Source organism: Camelus bactrianus, chromosome 17, assembly GCF_048773025.1.
Source record: "Camelus bactrianus isolate YW-2024 breed Bactrian camel chromosome 17, ASM4877302v1, whole genome shotgun sequence".
Classification (NCBI taxonomy): domain Eukaryota; kingdom Metazoa; phylum Chordata; class Mammalia; order Artiodactyla; family Camelidae; genus Camelus; species Camelus bactrianus.
This window is the reverse complement of record NC_133555.1, coordinates 35,746,796-35,763,661: the sequence shown is the minus strand read 5'-3', so window position 1 is coordinate 35,763,661 and position 16,866 is coordinate 35,746,796. Positions and strand designations below refer to the sequence as shown.

The 16,866-nt window shown below is 50.0% G+C and overlaps 3 protein-coding genes across 25 annotated transcripts in view; 2 read left to right on the top strand and 1 right to left on the bottom strand.

Annotated features, from left to right (window-relative positions):
- The window catches only part of NBEAL2 (neurobeachin like 2), a 29,984-nt gene extending 27,915 nt beyond the window's left edge, over positions 1-2,069 (top strand). For all 10 annotated transcript variants that reach the window (XM_074345010.1, XM_074345009.1, XM_074345008.1 and 7 more), the window contains 6 exons: positions 97-191; positions 442-558; positions 657-815; positions 892-1,040; positions 1,379-1,514; positions 1,599-2,069. In XM_074345010.1, coding sequence (XP_074201111.1) covers positions 97-191; positions 442-558; positions 657-815; positions 892-1,040; positions 1,379-1,514; positions 1,599-1,700 — 758 coding nt within the window. In that variant the 3' untranslated portion in view covers positions 1,701-2,069. The remainder of the gene's footprint in view (positions 1-96; positions 192-441; positions 559-656; positions 816-891; positions 1,041-1,378; positions 1,515-1,598) is intronic.
- A 150-nt stretch (positions 2,070-2,219) lies between these two features.
- On the top strand, positions 2,220-12,653 carry LOC105072891 (death domain-containing membrane protein NRADD). Of its 12 annotated transcripts, none has more exons than XR_012500024.1 (9): positions 2,220-2,440; positions 3,791-3,871; positions 4,531-4,720; positions 4,837-4,979; positions 5,077-5,392; positions 6,612-6,851; positions 11,547-11,733; positions 12,214-12,278; positions 12,486-12,653. XR_012500024.1 is itself a non-coding variant. In XM_074345031.1 (6 exons), the coding sequence occupies exons 2-6, from the start codon at positions 3,793-3,795 to the stop codon at positions 6,700-6,702; spliced, it is 819 nt and encodes a 272-aa protein (XP_074201132.1). In that variant the 5' UTR covers positions 2,220-2,440; positions 3,791-3,792; the 3' UTR covers positions 6,703-6,859. The 12 variants fall into 12 exon arrangements, 2 of the variants coding, with proteins under 2 accessions (XP_074201132.1, XP_010958291.1); XR_012500022.1 differs by adding an exon at positions 12,011-12,122 and having other exon boundaries at positions 12,214-12,653; XR_012500021.1 differs by having other exon boundaries at positions 11,547-12,122.
- The window catches only part of SETD2 (SET domain containing 2, histone lysine methyltransferase), a 114,511-nt gene continuing 105,713 nt past the window's right edge, over positions 8,069-16,866 (bottom strand). For all 3 annotated transcript variants that reach the window (XM_074345018.1, XM_045520669.2, XM_045520674.2), the window contains 3 exons: positions 11,059-11,139; positions 9,228-9,329; positions 8,069-8,904 (listed from right to left, as the gene is read on the bottom strand). In XM_074345018.1, coding sequence (XP_074201119.1) covers positions 8,743-8,904; positions 9,228-9,329; positions 11,059-11,139 — 345 coding nt within the window. In that variant the 3' untranslated portion in view covers positions 8,069-8,742. The remainder of the gene's footprint in view (positions 8,905-9,227; positions 9,330-11,058; positions 11,140-16,866) is intronic.

Here is a 16,866-nt window from a genome sequence, read left to right as displayed (position 1 = left end):
TAGGGCTGTGCAGGTGGGAGTAGGGTTCCGAGGCTGGCCAGGGAGGGGTAACTGCTCTGCTCTGCTTGTACCCTGCCCTCCCCTCCCCCCATGCAGATGTAGTAACCTGCCTTGCACTGGACTCCTGTGGCATCTACCTCATCTCAGGCTCCCGGGACACCACGTGCATGGTGTGGCGGCTCCTGCAACAGGTGTGCCAGGTGGAAGCCCCATGGGGCCCCCACAGTCCAACCCTGCTGTCCATCTGCCCCTCAGTTGGCCTCTAGCCCTGCCCTCCTCTCTTCCCCTCCCCCTGCTACCATAAGCAAGTCTGGAGCTCCGCAGCCCTCCAGCTCTCTGGCTTTGGACAAGGCCTTCGCTTTCGTGAGCTTTAGCCTTCTCACTCAGGGGCCAAGGTAGTGGGATGCCCCAGTCCTGAGCCAGCGCTGGTGTTCTCCACAGGGTGGTCTCTCAGTGGGGCTGGCATCAAAGCCTGTGCAGATCCTATATGGGCACGAAGCTGCAGTGAGCTGTGTGGCCATCAGCACTGAACTCGACATGGCGGTCTCTGGATCTGAGGTGTGTGATTGCCTGTGCCCGGGGGAGGCTGAGTTTGCTGGGCACTGCCCCTGAAGCCCAGACACCTCTGCCTCGCACCCTAAGCTGCTTTCCTGCAGGATGGAACTGTGATCATCCATACTGTACGCCGTGGCCAGTTTGTAGCAGCACTAAGGCCCCCTGGGGCCACATTGCCTGGACCTGTGTCCTACCTGGCGCTGGGGTCAGAGGGCCAGATTGTGGTGCAGAGCTCAGCGCGGGAGCGTCTGGGGGCTCAGGTAAGGAAAAAGGGCACCCAGCCAAGATAGGGGTGGTTGGGGTTCTGTCTTTGCTGATACCTCCTGCTTCCTCCAGGTCACCTACTCCTTGCACCTGTACTCGGTGAATGGGAGGCTGAGAGCTTCACTGCCCCTGGTGGAGCAGCCCACAGCCCTTGCGGTGACGGAGGACTTTGTTCTGCTGGGCACGGCCCAGTGTGCCCTACACATCTTCCACTTGAACAAGTGAGCCCCACTACTACCGGTTCATGGTCCTTCAGGGTGGTGGTCATTGGCAGAGGACACTGGGAGGTGCCCCCGTGGACCCACACCCTCTTTACATGTCTGTGCACACATTTTTCAAGGCCTGTCACCTGTTCTCCCATTCCACAGTGGGGTGATCTTATCCTGGGCCTCCCTTAGCCACACATTCGTGGGGGATCTCTTTATGTGTCGATTTTAAACAAGCCATCCTTCAAATGAGGATAAGGAGGTAGATGGGAGAATGAAGGGACATCTGCTGGATACAAAGCTTCCTTGCAGTCATGAGTTCATATATATCCATATGCCCTCCCTCCCTGCAGACTGCTGCCAGCCACGCCTCCCCTGCCCATGAAGGTGCCCATCCGCAGCGTTGCTGTGACCAAGGAGCACAGCCATGTGCTCGTGGGCTTGGAGGACGGCAAGCTTATCGTGGTGGGCGCAGGGCAGCCCTCTGAGGTGAGGATGCAGGCAGGCCAGCCCCTCGAACAGGGCCGGGAGCGACGGTCCTGGCTGACCCCAGCCTGCTCCTACTCCTACTAGGTGCGCAGTAGCCAGTTCGCGCGGAAGCTGTGGCGGTCCTCGAGGCGCATCTCCCAGGTGTCCTCCGGGGAGACAGAGTACAACCCTGGAGAGGCCCGCTGACAGCCCTGCGCCCCACTGCGCAGCTCCGCCCCCAGCAGTTTCCGCCTCCGAGGCCCCACCCAGGAGTCCACAGGAGGAGGCGACACCCAGCCTCAGGGGGTGGGCAGGGCCCCCACCTCCGCCCAGCTCAGGGATTGGCGGGCGGTGTCACTCCAGGAAGTCCGGCCCCTCGCCGGCAGAGGGGCCGCCCAGAGTCTTAGCACTGGCCTCAGTGGCCGCAAGCATTTTTGCACAATCTGAGGAGGGGGATCCAGGCTCCCAGGGCCCCGTCCCGCCGTAGCACAGGGGCCGGGCTGTGGCCTTAATCCTAAGGGCGCACCCCCCACCCCCGTTCTCCCATCTCAGCAATAAACCTGGACTAGTTTTGTAGCTGTTCCGCCTCCGAGCATGCGTGCGCGCGTTGCGTCTCAGCCTGCTCTGGGCTCAAGTCCCAAGGAGACTTGTCACCTCCGCTCGGCCCGGCCCGCGGTTTCTCAGGTGCGGCTTCGGACTCACTTCTGCGCATGTACACGTTCCTGAGCCGGGCGGGGCAAGACCGCGAGCGGCCCCGCCCTCCAGTGCCGCCCCGCCCTTCGGTGTCCAGCCCCCTTCACTTCCCAGCTTTCCTCCCCACTCTCGGGCGGGCAGAACCTGGCCTACCCAGGAACTCCACTCTGACCTCCTCGCCGGCCCGAGGCTCGGAGGCCACGTTCCGTCAGGTTGAGCGTATCCTGGGACTTGCGGAGGGTCGGCTGCTGCAGGTCAGGAGCGGGTTGGGGACGGAGTCCTGGGTCTTCCTGGATGGAGGCGCTGAAGGCTGCCTCCAGGCCCCACACTTGCAGACCAGAGGTCCTGCGGATGTTGTCCATTATGGTGCTGACGTCTGGGTTAGGATGCGTGTTGGAAGCCAGGGCAGTGTGGGTGTGCGGTGTTGTGTGTGCGTCTTTTGTGGACCTGGAGACGGGTGTGTGTGGTAGAGGCTCCAATCCCGCAGCTCGTGGGTGTTGGGGAGTGGGGGTGGTCAGGTACACACACAAGGCCTGGCTCTCTGCAAGCGCTATACACAGGCTAATCCGCCAACCAGGATCCAGAAAGGGCCGCTTATGTGGTAAGTAACGCGAATGTACACATCGTTCACACGGCAAGGGTCGCCACAGAATCTGTGCCAGACTCACTCGCCGACACTGGACTTTGCCACACACGTGGGCCCGTGACTTTCCCCAGGGAAGTGAGTTTGGAATGCTTGGGTTGGACCAGGCCAGATGTGGAGTGGTGGATGTTGGGGAGTTGAAGGGCCTTCCCCCAGGTCTCTTCTCCATCCTTTTTCCCCTCCTTAGCCCAGACCAGGGTCTCCTCCCCAGGCCTCAGGACGCCTCCTGAGGACCTGCAGTCCCAGCAGTATCAGGTATCAGCCTACATGTAGAGATAGTTCCTGGGATTGAGTGGTCCTCTTCTTCAGGTTTCTGGCCTCCAGACCCTCTCCAAATTCCCAGATGAGAAAGGACCAGGAGTCCTCTGGGCCCACATGCCCTCTACCCTTGCTGAGCCCATCAGAGTACCCTCCCATCCAGCCTCTGAGCAGGAGGTGAGGGCTGGACACTGACCCTGGAGGCAGGAATGGGAACATAGTCACTCCAGAAACTGCTGGTACTGAGAACTCTGGGGAGCTTCCTACTAGCCAGTTAAGTCTCCACCTGGCTCTGGCTGAGAATGGGGATGGGAGTCTCCCTGGTTCTCCTATTGCCATCCCTGGACTCAGACCAGGGGTTTGCCAAGGTCTCTGAGACAGGGGGGTTTCCAGTGTGCCCTTTTCCATGCTGAGCTGCACCCTGGCCTCCTCCAGCTGCGGCCAGCTCTATCATCACCTCCACCCCATTTGACCCTGGAGGAAACTGGTCTAGATTGGTGAGTGGGGACATGGAGGGTACCCAGCCCTGGAGTGAATCAGGATGAAGTGAACCAGGAAAGTGGGACAGACTACCCTAAGGGATTCCAGACTTTAAGCCTGAGGAATTCCCCCCATGTCCCTATACACAGACCCTTCTGAACGCGTAAGTCTCCCAGGTCCTTTGCCTGGGCGCTGCCCATGACATTTTAACTTCTTCTCTAAGAGATGCAGCCCCTGGGAGCACTACTAGCTGGCAGAACTATGCTTCACAACTCCAGCCACAGGGAAGGCATGGTCCATGTGGGTAAGCACCTCTTGATCCAAATTTTGGGCATTGGGTAAGAGGAGGGTAGCACACAGGTGGGTCAGCCACACACAAGTCCAGTCACAGACCCTGGAGTCCCTGTTTCTTGTGCCTTGCCTGCACTGGATTGTGGGGACCAGCTGGCCTACAGGCAGAAGTGAGCAGCAGCATTTACTTGCCTTCTGGCTCAGCTTTATTTTGCAAAAATTTACAAGATCTCCCGTGCCCAGAGGCCCCCACAGGGACCAACGTGAATCAGTGTCCTGTCACAGTCCAGACTTGGTAGGAAAGACCGGACACAATTTAGTGCCAGGAGCCAGAAAAGGGAGAGGCTGGGAGAGTTCAAGGAAGACTTCCCAGGGGAGGAGAGTCTTGCCAGGTTGTCAGATGGAGACGGTAGACCAGCAAGAGCAGATGTCTGGAAGCCTGAGAGGAGGTGCATCAGGGAAGGGCTAGGTGTCCAAGGGTGGTGAACAAAGAGGAGGCTGTGGGAGCTACGTGTGGGGAACAAATTAGTCATCTTCGATGCTATGGTATGAGCTTTTGACTTCACATAGTAGGGACTATTATTTCAAGTCTTTCTAGCAGTCTATGTCTGCTGCCTAGGGACCCTCGCCTTGATTCCTTGCTCCTGATCTTGTCTGTCCTTTTCTCTACAGGTAAGACCTGGAGGGAGCACGACAGGGATAGGGAAGGAGTGTGGGTAGGGGCAGGGGGAGCCCTGGCCCCAGGCACCTCCTCTCCATTCCCCCCTGAGCCTCCAGGGGCCTCGAGCAGCATCATCCCTGTCTACTGTGCCCTCCTGGCCACTGTGGTCCTCGGTCTGCTCGCTTATGTGGCCTTCAAGTGGTAGGTGGTCTGGGCATTGCCCTGTGGTACCCTCTCCCCATCTGGACTCCCAGCCAGCTCCTTCTCTGACTCAGTGAAGACTGGAGCAGGCTGGCAGGTCCCCCTGCTCCCCACAGCTGGCGCTCACACAAACAGAGACAGCAACTGGCCAAAGCTCGGACTACAGAGCTGGGGGCTTTCAACAGGGATCAGATGCATGGGGATAGCACTGTCTTCCAGGACTCTCCATGCGGTCTGGAGCCCTGTGCTCCCAGCCAGGGTGAGTCTTCTACCCCAGTCTATAGTCCTTCATCCTAGCTCTGCCACACTACAAAGCCTGTCTGACCCTCATGTGCCCCTCATGTCTCTAACCTCAGGGCCACATCCTGAGCTTGGCTGCCGGCTTTACCTCCATCTCCCTCGGCAGCAGCAGGAGGAAGTGGAGCAGCTCCTGGAGGCATCTGGCGAATCTGACAAAGGCTGGCAGGGCCTGGCAAGCCGCCTGGGCTACCGGTCTGAGGCTGTGGAGACCATGGCCCAGAGCCAGGTGCCAGCCTACACCCTGCTGAGAGACTGGGCTGTTCAAGAGGGCAGCAGTGCCACCCTCAGGGTGCTAGCAGACACCCTGGCTGCCATGGGCCGTGAAGATGTGGTCCGGGTCCTGGGCCCCTTTGCTGAGGGCTGCTCTGTGGTGTAAGTGATGCTTCCACAGCCCGGCCTCTCGCGGAACCTGCTCTGGTGCTCCCCACCACCCTCATATCTCATACACCTTCCCTTTCACGGGCTTCCTGGCATTGGTGACCTCAGCCTGCTCTGTGCCAGGGGGGCACAGATGATCCAGCCACCATTCACCTCCCCTCACCCTACCTTCCTCCAGGAAGGTTGGTGGTAAGGAATGGTCCTGTCCCCCTCCCCTTACTTAGCCTCAACTGTTGCTTTCTACTTTTGTATCCCATATTAAAGGCAACTTTGGACTATTGTCCTGGCACTTCTGGCTCCGTGGGTGGCTATGTGGCGGCAGAGGCCCAGAAAAAGGATAGGGTCCCTAGAAGGTAGGAGGAGCCCCTAAATTGGCAGTGTGCACCTGCAGATGTGTGAGCTCTGGAGGCGGAATGGCAGTCACATCCCACATCTGCCTTCACTGGCTGAGTCGTGTTAGGAAGTATTTTACCTTTCTGAACTTTAGCTTCCTTTGCTGGAGAATAAAAAGATTGGCATGTTCAGTAGGCAACCTCCTACCCTCACCCCTGACTCTCAGGTTGGCACCAAGGGGCCTTAGGTTTGAGACCATTTTCTTGACTTGTGCTGTGACCAACATCAAAGGGAGGCTGGAAGCCTGCCCGCGCAAGGAGGAGGTCAGAGGCAGACTGGTCCTGGGAGGCTAATTACCAAGGGCGTCAGGTCATCTCTAGGTGAGAAAAAAGAAGTAAGGCTTTTTGTTTCAAGACCTATGTTCTAGACTCAGGAGAGGAGAGGAGGTCCAAACATGCTTCCACAGCTGCTTATGTGGTTTCCACACAAGCCAAGGACAAGTTAGGTCATCCCACCTGAGGGGCTGTTGAGACAGGGCAGCTGCAGCCAGACCATCTGCACCCCTTGTATATGACCACCTTGAATGGATAGGCGGGCAGGTTGGTTACTGTGCCTTTGGAGGGGGTTGCTCTAGCAGACAGGCCCTGCCTAAGAAGGAACAGTGGCTACCATCCTGGCCTCCATCAGGATCAGAGCACTTAAGAAACACAGGCACCTAAACTCACTCAGGAGATTGGGGCCCAGAGTAGATCTTGTCCCCTTGCTGAGATGTGACTAGGATTGGTGGGCTGTGAGTGCCAAACTCATCAGACTGCTGCTACTGCTCCTTCCTCAGTTTACTAGGGCTGCTTAACCCTGTAAATCTTTTCCTTAAAATAAGGACAGGTTTAGAGGCACCCTCATCTGGAAATGACCCTTGGGCAATAACCCAGGAGAGAAAGCAGGAAAGGCTGAGTGTTTGGTCAGCTTGAATCAGGCCAGTGCACTGGAGACACCACACCTACTTCAGAGGGCTACCGGGATCGGATCGGCAATGACTGAAATCCTGCACTGAGAGACATGAACAGGCCCTGGATTAGCTGGCACCCCTCATCACCACCAAAGGGATCTGAGCTTAAAGGTATCGAGGTGTGTGTAGAAGGGGAAGATTTGGGAAAAAAACTTAAAGGGAGGTAAAATAACAGAATTCCTCTTCAAAGAGGTCCTTTCTGAAACTTGACAGCTCCTTGGTCACCACCCTTTAATGAAAGGCCTCCCAGATTTCCTTGGAGGAACCTAGAGCCTCAGGTAAAACCATGAGTTTGACTTTGCTGCAAAGCAGCAGCGCACATGGCTGCACCTCTGCAGGGCAAACTCATCCCTTTTCATGTGCTCAAGCATGTTAGTTGGTACAATAATGTGCTTGAGTTTAACAGTAAGGCTGCAAGACCATGGGAAAATACTTTGGCTACGTTGTTAAATAGCACATCTAATGATTACGTCTTCAAAGTAGGCGTTTTTCTCCTCTTTCTACAATTCCTTTAATTCAAGGAAATCAGATGAGATACTGAGCCTCACTGAGGAGTCTTACTTTCCTCATCCAAACAGTGCCAATTCCTGTGCCTTCAGGTTGTGAGGATCAAATGAATACAACCTGAGTTCTAAGGGCCCAGCAGGCAGTGACTGCTGCCCACCCCACCCAAGACTGGGCAGATCACAGCCTCTTCCCCAAGGGCTTTGGTACAGTGAGCAAAATCACCCTGGTGAGGAAGAGATGGGACCACTCTCTTTGCAGAGATGGGCCCCAGGCTGGCCTGAAGCTTTTGGTTGGCCCTTCTCACTGCCTAGACAACGGGTTCATCAGGAGTGGGATGTGTCTCCACTGAGCCCTGTGTCCTCCACGTGATCACTGTTGTTACCTGTGCACTGGACCCCTCTAGTATCCAAGCCCAGTGTCAGGGAGCCTGGTGGGGGGTCAGGAAACCCAAATATCAAATAAGCATTCCTGTGGCCTCCCTCAGGTAACTCAAGTCTCTGGAGGGAAGAGGTTCCCTGCCTCTTGCCAGCCAGAAGGGACAAAAGGAAAGACAAGTGCCTTTCTCTTCGCTGGGCTATTAAGCAAAGTAAAGAAGCCCAGTGCCAGGGAGGCCTCAGGTCCACTTCCTTTGCTTGGAGTACACGTGTAAGATGTCTACCTCAGTCACAGGGGGCCTGTGGGGAAGGCCTGTGTGTGATAAACTCTAATCTCAAGGAGTAATTCTGGACTTCACACACCTATGGCCATCATCTCCTCTCTCAACAGTGACAACACTTTATACAAACATGCCTGACTAGCTTTTATGGAACACACATGCCAAGTTCTTTAATTGATTTTATTTTTTACATAAAAAGTTCAGTAAAAATTGGATAAAGTAAAGTGATTTTAAGCAGTAAATCAATCTTATCAACATAGCACAAGGCTGGCCAAAACCACAAGGCAGCCTGCTTTGGAATATTTACATGATAACAAATTAAACCTTGCAGGAGAACTTATACCATCCTTACAAAGTCTTCCTGTGATCCTAGCACGTAGAGGCTAAAAGCGAAACAAAAAACAAAAACCAGGAAAAACAAACAAATTATTTTCAATATATTCACATATACATTAAAATATAATACAGATCTTCAGGGTAAGGGGGTTGTGGGTGGGGATGCGCATGAGTCTGTGCGCTGACAGCACCGCCAAGGAGGAGACCCAGGTGTGAGAGTGGGGTCAGGCCTGGCCAGGGTCTCAGAAGGGAAGGTCTCAAGGGCCTAAGCCCTTGCCTCTGATGGCCTCTACCAACAGCTCACAACCAGGGACTGCTTGTTGTAGATGGAGCTCATTTTTGTGGCTTTCACCTGAAATCTGCAGACCTGAATTCCCCAGGGTGATGTGTCATCAGTAGCACAGCCCTGTCAGTGGGGTGGGGCGGGGCAGAGAGGGCCCACAGGATTTCTTCTCCCCAGTCTGTCCTACCAGCTTGCCCGTCCTCCCACCCTGGCCCGGTAGGTCACTCTAATTCAGTGTCTTCTTTGGGTTTGTAAACAGCCCCAAACTTCTGCATGTACTTCTTAATGTACTCCTTGGTTTTGTGTTTCACATTCTCATTGCACTCCAGGTCCTCAGGGTTCTTACAGTACTTCAGCTCCTTATTCATAACGCCGTGAGTCAGCTGTCCAGGACACAGGAAGAAAGACCACAGCCACCAATCAGAGTGGAAATGATTTGAAGGGGTAGACCAGCCTGCTGCCTTGGGGCCCTTCTTACCAAGACTGACAGCTGACCAAGGGGGTAGTTGGGGCAGGCTGTTGCTGGGATCACCAGAAAGGGGAAGCTCAGCTCTTAGAGAACCTCCCTGCCTGTATCTTCCTTCCCTGTTCCTGTGTCCCCAGCCTGGGCATCCGGCAAGGAAAACCCACTTTCTATGATGAAAGAGACCTTCTTAGAAGGTGCAGTTTGCCCAGAACATTCTAAGACCACAAGTAGGGGGAGTACCTTGCGAGCTAGGTGTTTGAAGTCTTCAGTTGTGGTAATTCTTCCCACTTTGCAGTCAGGTTTCCGGTAAGGGTTCAGGCACTGGACAATGAACTGGGACATCTGCAGGCAGAGAGAAGAGAATATACTGCTTAATAGCCCAGAGGTGGCATGAAGTTGTACTGAGGAAATAATCAGAAAAGACAGCAAAGTAGAGCCAGCCAATCCTTCCCTTTCCCTCACTCAGGTTGGCTAGTGTGGAAAGAAGAATGCTAGTATGCCAGTGGGATATAAGAGAAAAGGACCGGGTCAGCCTTGAGGGGGAAAAGCTCCCTTGGATGGATGAACAAGCCTGACAGAGCAGCAGATGGAGGGACCGAGCAGCAGAACTCCACTGCTGAATCTCATGGCAGCCCCAGGCTTCAGCTAACAGATCTTGTGTCCTTGGCATAAAGAGACTATAGCTAAATTCTCTGCCCCTGGAGGCAGGGCAGACAGGGCCTTTCCAGGCCACCATTTTGTTATCGAAGGCTACTTAGTCTGTAAGTGTTGCACTTCATTTGAGTCACACTACATCAGTGCCAAGCAGATGGAAGCATGGTATGGCAGCTGGCTGGAGAAGCTCTGGAGTAAAACCCTTTTCAATACACAACTTCCAGTGTCCCTCTGAGTTATTTCTGTACTGTCTGTCCTACCCAGTGGCTCTCAAAAGAGATCCAGGCACAGGACTCCTGAAGTATTTGTGGTGCTAAGATCCCAGGGGACAAAGGGAGTGAGGAGGTCAGTGATAGCGACTTTGCCATGGAGCACCATGAACAGGGTGTACCTAGCCCTGTAAGTCATTGAGCTTTGAGATGTTCAAAGAACAGGCTAAAATACAAGGTAGGCACTAAATAAACAGCTGATAGTTGGCTGAGCTGCAATGCCAATAATTTTACACAGGGACAGTGACAAACTAAGTTTTATCCCTAGGGAAGGCTTTTACTCAAAGTTTTCCCGTGGTCTCCTGGCCTTCATACTGTCTCCCTTCAATCTATCCCCAAATACAATAGGAAATTTCTTTATTCCCAGCTTAAAATCCTGCAGTGGTTCCCTGTAACTCATAGACACACAGGCCCTATATAAAGTAGCACAACACTGTTCAGCCTCATCTTCCAACACCCCTCGCAAACTCTGTGCTACAGTCCACAGATTCCCCGGAAGGGACAATGCTTTCTTTTGCCTCTGGACACTCTACTGCCTGAATTACGTCCCTCCTGAGCTACCTGGAGAACTTCTACCCCTGATTCAAGAGCCCTTCCTGACACCCTGAATAGTGGCCTCCAGCCCTATTGTGGCACACTCATCACACAGCTGCCACACACAGTTGCTTATTTACGTGTCTACTTCCAACCGACCATGAACCACTTCAGTGAACAAAGGCTGGAGTGTAGAATCCGGATGCCTTGAGGCAGAAAGGGTTAGTGTCCTGATAGCTGGAAACACACTTCCAGCAACATAAAGCTTTCTCCCAATCACTTCATCAGGCAGCCACCAAATGAGGTGTCACAGAAAGAGAACTAGACTTCGAGCCAGAAGGCATGAGTTCAACTCTTCTGTCTACAGGTTGCCTTCTCTGAACCTTGAGATCCTCCACCAACATAAGAGGAATGACAGTTCTGGTCTTGCCTACCTCAAGCGCTTGCTGTAGGGTAAAACGAGATCATGGGTATAAAAGTGCTTCTTACCTAATTGTAAAGAATCACACCAATGTGTCATCACATAACCACCGCACAGTCAAATCACAGAAGCAAGGGAACACCCAAAAGCAGGGCAGCCTAATGTTACAAATAGCACAGCCACCAAACCTTACCTCTTTTCTGAATACTTCTTTGCTCTTCTTAGCTAGCTCACTGGAGGTGTCTGCTTCTGCTGTCTTAGGCTTTTTTGAGGTCTAGAAATGGAAAAGAAAACACAACAGTGTGGGCATGAGAGATCAGCTTAGTGACGCCCTGTTCTTCCAGAACCTTCCTTTCTTTTCCCCCAGGTGAGATACCTGACTCTTGGTATTAAGATCCTAAAGGGACACGGCCTGGAGTCAGCTTAGCTGCTGTTACCACTCTCACCTCATGTTTAAATCCTGTCATCTGGCTCTGGCCTCGTTCCTATAAACCAAGTTCTAATTCTCTACCCTAAGTCTAAGCTACATCTCTGATGTAGCTAAACATCTGTTTCAGGGTGACTTTCTCTGCAGAGGAAATGTGCTCTGTGACTTGGACACTCAGGCCCCTGTTCTGAGCTGCAGTGTCAAGTGAGGCCCTGTTTTGATGAACTCCACCTCTCCCATCTCTGACATTCTAGGATTCCAGGACAAAGACAAAATGCTCTGTTCTGAACACCTTTTGCCACACAACTGAAAGGTCCAACCACATCATGGTCCTCATTCAAGTCACTCCACTCCCCTTGGATACTCATCACTTTTCCTCCAAAGGCAGAGCTGGCCCGACTGTAGGAGACAGTCTCAGCATGCAGGAGATGCTCCTTGGAGGTTGGTATCCTCAGTTCAGGAGTGGAAAGACTAAAAAGGCATCTAAGTATCTGAGGGGGACACGAGGGTCATCCAAATCAGTGAACAGGTGAGTAGGATCTACAACAGAAGATACTCTGTCCCAAGATAGTAAGATGATGACAAACCTAGGAATATTCCCTTCCAGCAGTGCTGGGGGGAGTGGGGAGACTGCCAAGTTCCCCACAACCAGGCACTGCTGAGAGGTGAGAGCACTTGCCATGCAAAGTCATCTCCCCATACCTTTGCTCACCACCAGCCATCAAGCCTCTTCCTAGTAAATGTACCTTTTCATGGAAAAGATTATGCGTATCCCCTCTGTGAATACAAGTCACTTCAGATGGATGCAGAAGCTGCAGCTGGTATGATAGGTACTTCGTGTTTTTGCTAGCCGCTTAAAGCACAAAACTTTTTCTATTCCCAACCCACCCTCAGTTCTGATTCCTCTATTTCCATCAACAGTATGAAGGCGCTGGTGATGAAGGAGCTGTTCAACTCCCTCTGCTCTGGATTGGCTCCAGAGAAAGGTGACACTCCCTTGGCTTTGGGCTTCTGTAAATCAGCTTTCTCTGATTTGTTGTAAGAGCTTTATATATTTTCCATTTTTCTACTTTCTGTGGCTACTGGGAACAGGAAAGGGAGGGCAGGGTAGAAAAAACAGATTCTACCTCTGGTTTCAGGAAACAAAACACAAATATCTATTTTCAAATGTTTTGCTTTGGCCCCTTCCCCAGGGTAGTTGGAATGGTCCTCCCACTTGTTGGCATGTGAAGCTACCCAGCCCACAAAAACTGGCAACACCACGCCTCGTAGCCACCCCTCTTGCTCCCTCATCTTCAGAGACGGCCGGCACTCTGTCTATGGAGTGTGTATCTATTTTTACTCCAACCTGAGCACCCAACCCCCACACCTCGTGGCCTTTCTCTCGCCTTTTGAAACAGCCTACACTCTATGTAGTAGGTATCTCTCTAAATAAATCTACCTTTACTCAAAAAAAAGTTTTGCTTTGGGATTTTGTGGTTATTTTTTCAAGGAGTGTAGAGTGTAGGTGTGTTTCACAGTAAGATCTCACTTAGCAAGGGATCAAGAATTGCCTGAATAAGCCAAGGTAATTTCAACACAATCTCAGCTGTTCTCCTGATCTCAAAAATGAGTTATCAACAGTAACAAGTACAGAAGGCCCCTTGAGGTATGACAGCCACCTCAAGGCTCTGGGTCACAAAGAAGAGGCCAGGCTTGCAGTGAGGATACTGTGTAAACAGGAATGTTCTGCTTCCCTCTGAATGGGAGATGTGTTCAAGAAGCTAAACAAATTCAGTGCACTTCTAATTTAATCTCTGACTTGGTGATGTCAGTAGGGCTTGAAAAATACAGTTATAGAGCACAATCCACTGAGCTCTGTCTAGGAGCTTTCCTGGTCCTTTTGCATGCTGTGCAGTTGGGATTAAGAAGGGAAATATTCAAATAGAGGATGCCTAGACTTTTATCATGGAAATCATAAACTAAAATGAAGTTCTCTTGGGAGTACTGAAATTCATGTAGCTCTCAGCCTGTGATCTGCAAATGGCACAAGAAATAATTTCAGAAACTGGTTAACAGTTACTCAAGCCCAATGCCAAGCAACACAAGGAGCCAGAGTTGGAGCTGAGGATAGCACTTTATGGACAATGACATGAAACACTTTGGGAACCTTCTCTGCCCCTGGCTCCAGAAAAGTTCCATTTGAAGTGTTAGCATTTCTAAGTATATAAACTTTTAAAATCAAGTGCTATTAACTTTCCCAAATGCCTATGCCAATTAAAAATCCTCTAATACCAGAAAAGACGTAAGGCTAGACCAACAGTCCCCAAAATATAATAGGCTACTTCATGGGGGTAGGGAACATCTATCTGTGCTGCAAGAGGTCTCTTGCTGAGATTCTAGGAATCTACCAGAGACAGGGGAAGAGTACTCTTGAGATATAAAACAGCAGTATGTTCCCCTAGGTCCTCAGCAAGAATGAGTTTGCCTTTTCTATATGTTGGCTCACACCAGGCATCAGTCAACGAGGGATTTTGTTGGAAACCTGTATGAGCAGTGGCCAGATGAGAGCACAGAGTGAAATGAGCAGGCAGAGTGCCTGGCAAAAAGCCAGAGCTTACTGCCTGTAGAAGCTCACCCTGCTGTCAGCTTTCATCTGAGACATCTCTGCAATCCCAAGGAATCTGGTCAGAATATGACTAAGTATGAGTATGAGAAGGAAGACCATGTACCTTCGCATTACCCAAGGGGAGGCTTTACTCCTTCTGTCTTTAAGTAGGGAATGGCTTTAAGCTAACTGGATGGCTCTGGTCACCACACACTCTGTAACTCAACAAATACAAACTCTATCTTTTATTATACATACAGAAAAGACCATGTCATTTAACCTGTATGTCTTGTATCTTAGGAGTGTAGCCTAAGTGAAATGGGTCCTGACAAAGAGCAGGATGTACCCAGCTAATGCTTCTCTCCCCCTGAATTTAATTACTGGAACATGAAATGTAAAACATTATTTAAGGAGGAACTTTTATCTTTCAGGGCAGCCCAAATCCAGAAACAGGGGTTGAGCTATCAGAAACACTATACACGTGATTCAGCCTAAATTCTACAACACGCAAACCTGTACACACCAATTAATAAGTTAAGAAAGATCGATCTCTGAAAATAATAAAAACCCAGTATATTCTATTTTGAAGTTGCTACTACGTTTGGTAGCAGGAAGAGCAAAATAATTTCAGTTTGGTTCTAGATCAGGCATTATACACCATACCTTAGTCTGTCAAAGAGGCAGAGTGGGGGGGGGGTTGTGGTGGGTCCAAGAAATGAGAGGACAGGAACAAAAAGATCTCTAAGGCACTTTCAGGAAGTAGTGTTTCAAAAGTCTGACTACATTACACAGAGGCTCCATGTGCTCCATTCAGAGAGAAGTGGAGTTCATAAAAACCTGGAAATAAGGTCCTTAAGAGGAACCAGCAAGCCTCATACTCTTATCCATTTGGCCTCAAGTGTAGTTTTAGCCTTAGCAGTTACTGATCCCCCAGACGATGACCAGGCTATGTTATCAGGCAAGTTAACTATCTGCTCTGCAGAGATCTGGGCTCTGGTTTCTGATAATACCTTTTCAAATGCGATTTCCTAGTTCCCTCTCCATTGTTGGTAAGTGATTTCATAAAGAATCTTTTTGCAAATTACCCCTAACTCCAAAGATGGGATCATAATTGAAAAGACTCTTGGCCCCTGATTCCACCCTCTCCAACTCCCTCAATCCAATAAATTATACTCTGTAACTACTATTTTCACATAGTATAGTTAGGACACCTATTATACCTTGTGACTGAATGTTAATGAAAAGCCAGAAGGCAGTAGTAAATAAACTGCTGTCTCTCAATCATGTTAGCAGTCAGTAATGATTTATGCCTGTGGTTCACAAAGCAAAGACATGACTTTACACTGACCACATGATGGATGACGGAAGAGAGTACAAGATGACCAAAGGCAGGGAACAACACTGGAGGAAGAGAGAGGAGGGCTCTCACAGATGCTTAGTCTCCTCATCAAAAGCTTTTAATATCACCCACCCAGAACCACACAGTTCTCTCCAAAGGATTCTTTGCCCATTACATACCTTCCCTATGTTGATACCATATATCCCTACGTTTCCAACAAGCACCTATTTATTGAAGACTCAAACCTAGATGTAACTGCCTACCAGCCATTCTATCCTGGATTCTGCAGGGAGCTCAAATTACACAATGAATGTATTCCCAAACTTCCTCCTGATCTTTCCTTCATTCCTCAGATTGAATAATGGGACCTTATCTACCCAAGCTAAAAATGAGGATGGTGGACCACACTTGCCTCTTCCATATCAATTTGTTCACTTAGCCCCAAATGATGCCTTTCAGGAAACTTTGCATGAATCTTCAACACCTCCACTCTGAGTTCCTCATTTTGCCTAAACTATTATAATACTCTTCAATCTGATCTCCTTTCTACGAATCTTACCTTTTCAAATGGGTCTGTTTCACTCAAGGGACACATATTTTATTGACTCCTTGCCTTAAAAGCTTATTCACTGGCTTTTATCATACAATAATCACATTGGTAGGACACCAAGATCTCAGACAATTTAAATCTGACCTACTTTTCCTATTTTTGTCTTGCTCACTACCCAAACTCTCACCATGCCAAATTACTTTTACTGTTCGCTATATATGATGCTCTGCCTTGTACTGACTTTATGCCTTTGCAAAAACTGCTTTATCTTCTCAGAATCCTCTTTCCTGCCTACCTTAGCTTTAGGTTAAAATCATGTTTTCTGTGACATATCATTGATGCATTTTCTCAGACCATTAATCACTGTGCTCCCATAGCATTTTGTACACACTCCTACTTCAGCAATTCTCCCATTGTATTCTTGGTTTATAGATGTGGCTATTTCCTTAAACTGAACTTCCTGAAGACTAATGCTCAGTTTTATTTCTCTTTCTATCTCTAAAAAACTAATGCAAGGCCTGTGAATTAGTGAAAATTTGCAGTGGTACAGCCTGTATCTACAAGGGGATTAAAATCTAAATGAAAACCCAAAAGATGAAAAAAACAATGGAGCAGAAGGAATAAACTTGAATAAACACATACCCCACATGTATCCTTCTCCTGTCTTCTGATATGCTAGCTAGGTGAATACAGTTGTAAACTGGTTAGGAATGTTAGATCCAAGTAAGTCCCTAGCTATCTGAGTCAAACTAGACCCTAATGATAGAGACTATGGTCTAGAAAGAAATCCAAAGACTGATACTTTAAGCCTTTGCCTTGTGCATCAAGGCACAGCTGGCTGGAAGATCAAAACTCATTTGTTCCTTCATCTTCTGTCAAAGGGTTAATAACAGAAAAGATGCCTTCATTTATATTTTCTCATTAGAAATACAAGAAAAGGTAAAGCTGACAAATCAGAGATAAAAGCCTAAGAAGCTAAGATACAGAGTGAATGAACATTCAGGTAGTTTTTTGCTGGAAGCATGTGACAGTTATGAGGTTCTTCCCTTAGGTATCTGTCTGTATAAAAATTCTCCCACAGAAACTTCACACACTCCT